This window comes from Protobothrops mucrosquamatus, unplaced genomic scaffold (genome assembly GCF_001527695.2).
Source record: "Protobothrops mucrosquamatus isolate PMUCROS unplaced genomic scaffold, P.Mucros_1.0 scaffold448, whole genome shotgun sequence".
Taxonomy (NCBI): Eukaryota; Metazoa; Chordata; class Lepidosauria; order Squamata; family Viperidae; genus Protobothrops; species Protobothrops mucrosquamatus.
The window spans coordinates 506080-517505 of record NW_015386771.1 but is presented as its reverse complement, the minus strand read 5'-3'; the positions used below and the strand labels follow the sequence as shown (position 1 = coordinate 517505).

At 37.6% G+C, this 11426-nt stretch overlaps 1 protein-coding gene across 1 annotated transcript in view; it reads left to right on the top strand.

Moving 5' to 3' along the window:
• Window positions 1-11426, top strand: part of TTC7A (tetratricopeptide repeat domain 7A) — a 155918-nt gene that overhangs the window by 26262 nt on the left and 118230 nt on the right. The window contains exons 9-10 of the mRNA XM_015816404.1: window positions 4573-4710; window positions 6287-6370. Of these exons, the coding sequence (XP_015671890.1) occupies window positions 4573-4710; window positions 6287-6370 (222 nt within the window). The remainder of the gene's footprint in view (window positions 1-4572; window positions 4711-6286; window positions 6371-11426) is intronic.

The window sequence follows — 11426 nt, the reverse complement described above, 5'->3', positions numbered from 1 at the left end:
AAGCAGGAGACCCTATACCAGGGGTAGTCAACCTTGGCTCTTTTATGACTCATGGACTTCAACTCCCAGAATTCCTGAGCCAGCTAAGCTGGCTCAGGAATTCTGGGAATTGAAGTCCATGAGTCATAAAAGAGCCAAGGTTGACTACCCCTGCATACCATTTCAGACAGGTGGCTATCTGGTCGTTTCTTAAAAATCTCCAGTGATGAAGCACCTACAACTTCTGAAGGCAAGCTGTTCCACTGATTAATTGTCCTCGCTGTTAGGAAGTTTCTCCTTATTTCCAGGTTGCTTCTCTCCTTGAGTAGTTTCCATCCATTGACCCCCTCTTCTTTGTGGCGGCCCCTCAAATATTGGAATACTGCTATCATGTCACCCCTAGCCCTTCTTTTCTCTGGCCATACCCAGTTCCTGCAACCGTTCTTCATCTTAGTTGCTCTTCTTAGCACTTTTTCCAAAGTCTCAACATCTTTTTTGTAATGTGGTGACTCACAACCTTTTCATTTCCAAATGTCCAATTGTGTAAACTCTTCCTTTTGTTTTCGCATTGCACATTTTAAGGCATTGAATAAATCAAATGTATTTATGCTTAAATATGCAGTGCCTAATGCTTACAGAATGCATGGTGAAGCCAAGTTGGTGCAAATAAAAAAGCTGTCCTTAAAAAACACTCCAAGCCTGTTTGAACTGTATACACCCCCCCGTGACTTTTGCAGTTAGTTCCAAATGCTGCTTAATATTAGCAAGAATTAGAAATGGAGTTAGAAAAGGAACATTTTCCCATCAACATTTTTTTCTCTCTCTCCCACCCTTACCACCTCCACAAAATCCACAATCATTTTGCAATGTTTCAATTTATGTATAGAAAATATTTTTTCTTCTCTGGTACCTTGAAATATAATTCATATGACTGGTATGGTCCATGTTCGTGGCGTTGGATTTTACATTACTGGTTAGCTAATGTGTTCCTTTCAATTTGCTATTTCCCTGACATGCTGCACACTAGCACAAGAGATCACAAGTGGTGCAGATAAGGCTGGCTGCCGCCTCTCTTTTTATTTGAAACATGCAGTCTCTGGCTAAGTCTAATGAATATTGTGTCGAATGTAACAAGAGCTTGGAATAATTCATGCAACATTAATATCATGGATACCTGGCATTTGATCTTGGAAAAACTGTTCTTATTTATAATTTACTTATTCAATTTAATCCTTTTCTATTCAAAAGGTATATTTTCTAGCTCAATTAAATAGGATTCTTATAATTAATGGGTGATTTATGTCAGAGAGAAAGAGAGACAAATTGAGATCTCTGGTACATAGGGATTTACAGGCAAGACTCAACCTAGTATGGTTTATTCCAGCAGTAAGTAATTCCTAGATTCCAGAAGCTGTTGGACCCCAATTCCTATCAGCCCCATCTGACAGAACTCACATTTGAAGGGCTGTTAATTCCATGGTCACTGTTTATTCTGATTTGGAGCTGATCTCTAGAAACCAGGGGCTTTTCTACCACTTGAACAATTATTCTTGAATTGGTGAGAAGCCCAGCTGAATCTACAGATTCCTAATGTATATGAATGCATATCCTACTGTATATATGCTACATGCTGCCAATGCATATTATTGAGCTATATGATTGGTATCTCCCCTTTACTTAAATGTTATAGTGGGGAGGGGGCAGAGAATCTGTAGTATCATGAGTATAATTTTCAGCAGATTATGCTCCTCTGGTCTCCCCATTCAGAAGAGGAATTAAGTACATTTATGTGTGGAAAGACTATGAACTTTGTTTTACTCTGGTAAATGTCAATGGAGAGTCTCAATCAGCCAGGTCATGGCTGTCCCAAAGGTGCTTTTTCCAAAAGGCATCTGGACTTGATTTTTTCTTTGAAAATGTTTCGCTTCTCATCCAAGAAGCTTTTTCTGTTCTAACTGACTGGTGGGAACTGGAAGGATTTATATTCTTTGTAGTCATCTTATCGTTAGCACTCTGAGGGTCGGTCATTAGCTCTCTGAGAGTCATTGAGACCACTGTATCTGTATCCTCAAAGTCATCTGAGCTAGAATGCAAATGGATGTGGAATCTTCTTGGAACTGCTGGAAGGATTGCGTTGTAAACAGAAGATAGGTGATGTTGTACCCTCATCGTCTGTTGAGGGAGAGCTGTTCAAGTTTGACATAGATGGCCTCTTTGACTCCTCTTTCAAATCAGTGTTCCTCTCTGTCCAGAATGTGGACTTTGCTTCTTCAAAAGAGTGACCTTTGTCTTTCAAACGCAGAAGGAGTGCTGAATCTTGTCCTGATGGGTTTGTTGTCCTGTGTTGTGCCATGAAGTGGTTGTTTTGTTTCCCCAATGTACAAGTCTGAGCATGTCTTGTTGCATTGCATTGCCTAGACCACATTGCTCAGTTTGTGTCTGATGTTTTATCTTTGGGGTGGACAAGCTTCTGCCTTAATGTATAACTAGGTTTAAAGTGTGACTGTATGTTGAAAATGCTCCTGAGCTTTTCAGATATTCTTGAAACATATGGAATGACAACATTGCTCCATTTGTTGTTTTCTTTTTTTGTGGATTTCTGGATTTCACTCTAGTATTTTGGACAGATTCCTGGAATCTGAACTCTAGTTGTGTTCTCTTTGCACAATGACCAGTCTGGCCCATATTTCACTAAGTCTTTAGATGGGGTTACACATATCTTTTATTTTTGGTAATCCTCAAAATTATGGTAATTTGCTCATTCAAGTGAATATTTTATCTGTGCTAAGGCATTGCTTTAACTTCCTAGTTTGGCTCACTGACAAATGCTCAAAATAGCTGACTCTGATGTGAGGCTGATTACCAGTTTTCAGAACATGTGGGGGTTTGTTCAGTGTAGCTATTTTTCACAAATGAATGGTGCAGCAGTGTTACCAATGCAGAAACTTTTAAATAGTACAGTATACAAAATGGAAAGATGTTAATTAACACTGTTATCTATACATCTCGACATATCTTTAATGTGTGTCTTTTAAATTTTCATTTACTCTGGGATAAAGAAGTACTGTTGATTATGACACACAAAAGAATCATTTCCAAAGCAATTTTTGTTTCTTATCCTTCATCAAATAAGTTACATAAGTCTTTCTGGAAACTGAACATTGATGGTCAGTTTCCTGCCATGTAGGGATGGGCAGAAGTAAAAATTATAGTGTAAGAATTAAAATAGGTAGATCATAGTTAAAATCACAAAAAAGCAAAACAAAAAAAACCCCCACTGAAATTGCTCCCACTCACTTGTCCCCTAAAATTTCAGAGGTGGTTTTTTGGTGGTGAATGATTTGCTTACTCCTTAGTATCGTATAAAAACCAACCAACCAACCAGACAGTTAGCTCTATCTTTCAGAATTATGTTATAAATTAGTAATATATTGTCTCTCAATCAATTTTATTTCTTCACTTGGGATTTTTCTTTGGCTTAAATGTTAAATAATGAAATTCAAGAAGAGGATATAAGATGAAATGCTGTGCAGATGGTGTATATAAAACTCTATAAGATAGTAGATGAAAATAAACCAAAAGCTTTCCACTTTTAATTTTCTTGGCTCTTGCTGAGCTAAATGACCTCCAAAATATCTCAGAGCTGGCAGAAATGACCTGCCCAGCCACATAAATTTCATTGCCACAGTGGTTACAGCCATCTTTCAGTAATAATAAAACCATGAACACAAATTAAAAACAACCATCAGTCCTCTACTGAAAAACTCAATGAAAACAAATCCCGAGTAGTTGTTCACATGGGGAACAGATGTGTTCATCTAGGGACAATATAGATTTAGACACAGGTATAGTTGTTTTCCATTTGAACACTGCAACATTTGAAGGAAGTTGATCTGATATTTGCCTTTGACTCAAGAGTCATAGGTTCTGCACCCCTATGTTAAAATTATATTCAGTGGCTGATGCCTTTGAGTATCAGTTGCTGAGGAATAGCAGTGGGAGAAGGTTGTTATACTCCATCCTGTATGTGGGCTTCCCAGAGGCTGCTGTGGGAAACAACAGATTGGGTTCAATAGGCCCTGGATTTAATCCAGCAAGGTTTTTCTTTCACCTTTGTTCAAATGTAGTTACTGTTTTGGGACCTCTTTCTGATTGAGGGATTTTTAGAGTGGCATATAACCATGCAAACATGTATGTTTCTATTTCTGAAACAAAACCAAGTGTGAATTTGAAAAGGACTATTCTAGTATAAAACAACCCTAATACACATAGACTAGGAGCATTAAGTATTGCATAGAGTAAAATGATGTGCAAAGTAAGAAATAATAGGATTAAAGTGTAAGATAATTATGTTTAAATGTCAGTTCAGAGAACAGCAGACATTGCAAAAAGACTTTTATGATTATTATTATGTTCACTTTTTTTCACTCTATATGACAATAGTGTTGCCTGGCTTTCTCTTTGTAATCTGCCTTTTTAAAATAGTCTTGAAAACATCAATTGGTGCAATGTTTCCTTGGGTCCATATAGAGAGCTGAAGACCTTTCTAAGATACGTTTGGTCCTCTTTTAAAACATTTGAATTCATTCCCAGGCAAACCAGGATGCAGTAATCAGCCGAGCTCCTGATCAGAAAGATGATCGAGCCATCAGTCTCCAGAGTACATCAGCAGTTTATGATCTTCTGAGTATCACTCTGGGCAGAAGAGGACAGTATGTCATGCTTTCTGAGGTATTCATTTATTTATTTGGTGCCAACCAACCCCTGAGTGGCTCATACTAGAATAAGCAAAATATAAAACAATATAATAAAAGCAAAACCATACAACAGATGAACCAGACTAGAAAAGAAGGAAAGAAATGAGAAAGTGAATCCAGCAAACTACCAAAACATATACATATCAGGAAGTTCCAGCCACTTCAGTCCAAGGTCTGACTGAACAGCCAAGTCTTTAAGACTCTCCAGAACACTATCAGGATGAGAGACATCTGGTCCTCAGAGGCAACAGTACTCTGAGGGCAGATACCATGACAGAGAAGGCATGCGTTCCGGGTCCTGATAGATGACTTTGTTTGATTGAAGGAATCTGATGCATGCCAACCCTGTCAGCTGGGTAGAAGCAAGTTATCAATCAATACAACTTGCAGGACAGGATTATCATATTTGGGAGGGGTTGGAGCATCTGAGTTGTCTTTCAGGGTAAAACCGATGTAGAGCTCATTGAAATAGTCAACCTGTGAGATGATTAGGATGTGAGTGACTATCTAAAGCACGGGTGTTAAACTCGCCACGTCACATGACGTGTCGTGAGATATCGCTACTTTTTTTGCATTGTCGGAGCTGGGTGGGCGTGGCCTCCATATGATGCAACCAGCCCATGGGCCGGCAGTGTGACACCCCTGATCTAAAGGATTTCCTGGTCGAAGAGAGGATGCAATTGGTATACCAGGTGAAATCCATTTTGTATTTCCGGGTCCCCCTTTTTATATATTGCTAACTTTGCAATATTTTCTAAACATTAAGGCCCCCTCAAAATCATATTGTATATGTTTATACTGGTATTTACCATGCTGCATTATATGTTATATTTATTGGAATTATTTTTGCATATTAATATTTTATTGAAGAAAGATCTAGAGTCCAGTTTTAAAGAAAACTATACAGGCTTGCATCCTAAGTATTGTAAAGATAGTATGAAGGATAACTGCAGGCACTAAAAACACTTTATTTGGACCCCATTTGTGCACTTAATCCATCTCAGATAGCCCTTTCTTCATGCATGCTTTGTTTTTAAACCCCAGAACACTGCACTATCTGAACATGTCTCTCCCCTCCCTCCATCTCTCACCGTATATGTATATGTATATTCCTAATTATCTTAAAAACTCAGATCCCAGGTATACTCATATCAAAACTATAACAAAATCACTGAACTCCGGGATAAATGAATAAAACAAACTGTTTAATACTAAGTTTTCATCAGTCCTCTGCTGACATCGGCTTTTACTCTGCCGATGGCAGCAGAGGACTGATGAAAACTTAGTATTAAACAGTTTGTTTTATTCATTTATCCCGGAGTTCAGTGATTTTGTTATAGTCTTGGTATATGCAGGGCTTTTTTTCTCATAGAACGCCCAGAACGGAGTTCCGGCACCTTTTTGGGATGGAACCTTATAGGGTAGGCAAGGCGGGTTATATAACGTGTGTGAGTTCCGGCACCTTTTTTTTTTTTTTAGAAAAAAAGCACTGGGTGTATGTATAGTATGTATATGTATATGTATGTATAATCTATACTTTTTCTCCCCAGTGTTTAGAAAGAGCAATGAAGCTTGCATTTGGTGAATTTCATCTCTGGTACCAGTTGGCTCTGGCCATGACAGCTTGTGGCAAGGTAAGACTTAAACAAGCAAACAGACTATTATATAGATAGAATTATTGCTGTTATCTATACTTGAAAACAAAATGCAATCTGAAATATAATATATTCTTATAATCATGCAAGTGTATTAGTTCTCCTTTTCAAATTGTTACTATTTAATATAGTAATAACTTGTAACAATGATTATTCTTTTTGAATATAGATGCATTGATTGTCTAATAGAGATAACCAAAAGTAAGGCACTAGGTTCTACATACTCAGAGAATACCCACAGTATACATTTATTCTATAGATAGTATGAAAATATGTGAAGTAAAAAAAATGACAAATAATTTTTTTTAAAATATGATGAACACAAACCTATTAGCTTTGGTCTCAAAGCACAAGGCATCCAAGTTTTTTCTTATTGAAAAGTCTATCAGAAATTTCATAATAATCCACCTTCAGTTTTCTTACATCCTTGAAATTTCAGCAGCCAAACTTAAATGGAGAAAAATATTCTGCTTTTGTTGTTGAAGAAATTGGACTCAAAAAGCCCTGCCAATGTATGAAAATTACCTAATGATCAAACAGAAGATTTAAATGTTCTTCTATCTAGATCTCTTTCAAGTTGATTCCTAAACTGATGAAATATCCTAGAATTAAGTGACACTACATTAGTGTATTATTATTAGGACTATATACAGTAAAGAAAAACTTGCTGATAGTAAGATCTATATGGCAATGGAAAAGTCTAAATCTGGAGGCTGTGAGGTCTTGATATCTAAAGATTTTTAAGAGCAACTAGATTGCCACCTCTCAGGGATAGTTTAATTGGTTTTCCTGCACATTGAAGAGGATTGTAGTAACTCAGTATTTCTCAGCTGTGGCAATAAAGTTCACACATCTTAAAGTTGCCAAGGTTGAGAAACATTAAATTAGATGATCCTTGTGATTCCTTTCAATTTTAGAATTCTATCAGTCTATGAAAGACTCTGGCAGAAAAAAAAATGTCCTTCTTCATCTGATAGTGTTACAATCCTACTTCCAAAATGTTTCTAAGAGAGTCATACTATATTCAACAGGGAGAGATATAATTGGGAGAACTGTGGAAATTACAATTTTTACTAAGCACCATGATGCCAGAGGTTAAGGGTTAGGGGAAGGGAATGATCAGCAAAGATATCTGGTGAAGCCATGGGTGAAGCCACTAATATATATATCTTTTTTAAATTGCCCTAGAATACAGCCAAGTCCAAACTTTATTAAAAACAAGATCTTACATCTGAGGTTTACTTTCATATTTGTAGTGCTGAGAAATGGACTCATAAATCTGTGATTATCACAGAAACACTATTTGATGAGTCCTTTTATTTCCCCAGACACCTTCACATTTTGAAAATAAACTTATTCTTTTAAGTATCAGCAGAGACTCTCTTGATCTATATAGATCAGGGGTGTCAAGCTCAATTTCATTGAGGGCCGCATCAGCATTGCGGTTGCCCTTGGGGGGCCGGGTTGGTGTAGCCAGGGTGGGTGCGGCCTACTGGGTGGGCTTGGATGGAGTGGGTGTGGCCTACTGGGTGGGCATGGCCAGCTCTACATCGTTCGTGTCAAGGGTGCCTGTGGGAGGAGTGGGACAGATCTGAGGGCCTCTGGCAGAAGGGGGTGGGACCAGGGCAAGCGCCAAGGCATGGTCCATTTCTTCATTCCTCACAAAGGGTGGCACCTCCCCAGCATACACCCAGGGGGCAGGGCCGACACAGCAGGGGCTGGTTCCTCGCTATTTCTGGACGGCCTTGTGGAGCTAAGACTGAATGTGTTTCAGTATAGATGGCCACCACAAAATTGTACATTGGCTCCTGGCCAGCCTGGACCAGGGCCAAGGCAGTGGGGGCCGTTCCCTCACTGTTTCCAGGATGGCTTCGCAGACCACATGAAACCACTTCACGGGCCGCATCCAGCCCCCGGGCCTTGTGTTTGACATGTCTGATATAGATTGTGCTCATTACTAAACAAGATTGTTCTGATTCAACATTCCATTCTGCTTATCTTTCACTTAATAAAATATTTCATTTAAAATATTAAATTATTAAAATTACAACTTTATGTTTATTTATTTATTACATTTATTTGCTGACCATCTCGCTGTGAAGCGACTCTTAATGGAAATCCATCTTGCTGGTCAGAGTATTATTGAAACATCAAGATGATCTTTAACAAGATATGTATATTCATATATCCAAATAAAGCTTCAGGTGACCCATGAACCAATCTGTAGTATTTTTCCTTGGCCATATCATCATGTAAATGGACTGTTTCTTCCAGGTCAGATAATTATGTGGGGTAAAGTAGAGAGCAGGGCAGAATGTGAGACCAAGCTGAATATTGTATAGTAATGAGCTAACTTAATAATTACTATACTTATGTACTGGGAGTGAGGAGGGAGAAACCCAATTAAGAGCTCACAGTTTGTTCAGCAGCATTGGGCCACTGAAAAGTGGAATCCTCTAAGCAGCTGAAAGGTTGAAAGAGGGCACCATCTTAAAAATGAAGAGGCTATGGCTGTCTGCTTCTGTTCATCTGCCTCGAGAGAGAACCCCATGTTTGCCTCATACTGATGAGTGTTCTAGTGGTGCAAGCCTGTCATTGTACTAGCAAAGTTTTCTATTAGTCAACAGATAGATCAGATTGTTTCCTAGGCAAGATTTTAATGCATAATAACTTTTGTGTCCAATGGTATTTTTAGATCATTTTAATTTCTTGTTTAGGTTCTGCAGAAATTCTTTTTTCCATACAGATCCAAATAGTCCTTGACTTACAACTGCTCATTTAACAATTACAATGGCCTTGGAAAAAAGAGACGTATGACCCATCCTTGAAGTTATGATTACTGCACCACTCCCATGATTACATGATTGAATTTAGGCACTTGGCAGCTGGCTCACATTTATGAGGTGTCTTGCCATCATGGAATCATGATTTGTGACCTTCCCAGCTAGCTTCCAACAAGGAAACTAGATTCAGTTAATGTCCATGATTAAAAAAGGTTATAAAATTTTATGCAGTCACACGATGACTTACTTTAAGACTGCACTGACTTGTTTTGAAAACTCCACTCCCAACTGTGTTGTAAATTGAGGATTATCTTGACTACAAGTAATCATCGACTTACAACCATTCATTTACTGATCGTTTAAAGTTATGACGGTACTGAAAAAAGTGTCTTATAACTGCTCCCCACACTTACAATTGTTGCAATGTCCCCAAGATAATATGATCAAAATTTGGATGCTTGGCAACTGCCATATATTTCCAACAGTTGCTGCATGCTGAGGTAACGTGGTCCCCATTTATGACCTCTCCAGGGGGCTTCCGACAAACACAGTTTGGGGGATGCACCAGCCAGATTTTATTCTTCACCAAGGCATTGAGAGATGTATAAATTTGATAACAACAACAACAACAACAACAACAACAACAACAACAACAACAACAATAATAATAATAATAATAATAATAATAATAATAATAATAATAATAAAGTTGGAAGGGACTTTGGAGGTCATCTAGTCCAACCCCCTGCTCAGTCAGGAAACCCTATATCGTTTCAGACAAATGGCTGTCCAGTCTCTTCTTAAAAACTTCCAGTGTTGGAGCAACAAATGATGTTATCCATTTGTTGATTTAGATAAAATATAAGATAAGTGAACAAAATTAAATTATGGAATGTTTTGCATGAATCTGATGGTGAAAGTTGGTCATTGAATGAGAAAAGAGCAATATAAGATGGAAATAAATAGTGCTTGAAATGTAATAAGCTAATTGTTTAATACTCAGCATGGAATGATGTCCCCTTGTGTGGATAGCAAAGGCAGAAATGATAAGATCAAGAATACTGTATTTGGTCACACAGAGAACTAGATAGAATGGATAAGGATCAAATAGCAAAACAAATATATGAAGGAAGAATGAATACTACAAGTGGAAGGGGAAAATAGGAAATTATGACTGGATGGTATTTATGATTGGATTTATGATCCAATTATGATTGGAGGGAAGAAATGTAAAAAACAAAAGGCATCATAAGACATAATGTGTTGACATCATGGACACAAAGATGGTTGGTAAGGATAGGAAGATATTGAGAGTTACAATGATTGATATTTCTATAAATTAGATTTAGCTATTTTTTCTTATCCCATGTTTTAATTTATTTAATTTATTATTTCTATAATTTCCTATCCCCTTTTGCACTTTGCATAACATTGCTTACTGCAAAAGAGAATAGTTTCAGGCATGTATATAAGTCAAATGCAAATGTGTTGGTGAAGTCATATCTTTCTTTTTAAATATACTACTTAGTATGGTGGGGATCTTTTCTGTCACTATATTCCATATTAGGGCCGACAGGGCATGTGTATAACTAATATATTTTGTATTTTACTGGAATCTCTAGATATAAATACAAATCAGACAGTTAGAAAGAAAAGAACACTTAAAAACTAAACACAAGCATAGGAAAAGAAAGTGGCCTTGTTACAAATGGATTTGACTGAGGCCTAGAGAAGTTCTTTCTACCATTCTGTTCAACAAGCACATCTTAAAGGCAGAGCTCAGCATTTGCTTTTTATGCTCAAATTAACCATGATCTTCAGGGTTTTTTTACTTGACACAGGCTAGCTTGGAGAATCCATTACTGGAAATATTTAAAAAGAAGTGGACATCATCTATCAAAGATGATATCCAGCATTGCTGAGTTGACCACTGAGGTTGATTAGATGATCACCAAGATTTATCCTATCTATATACCTATATAAATGTATAACTCTTGGAGATAATATCCCTGTATTTTTCAATAGATACCGCATTAAAAGTCAAAGAGGTAGCCAGTGCTTTTTTTCTAAAAAAAAAAAAAAAAAGGTGCTGGAACTCACACACATCATATAACCCGCCTTGCCTACCCTACAAGGTTTCATCCAAAAAAGGTGCTGGAACTCCGTTCTGGGCGTTCTATGAGAAAAAAAGCCCTGGAGGTAGTGACTGTTATTTCTTCTTCCAGGCCCAGCCTCAGTTAGTCACTTGCTCA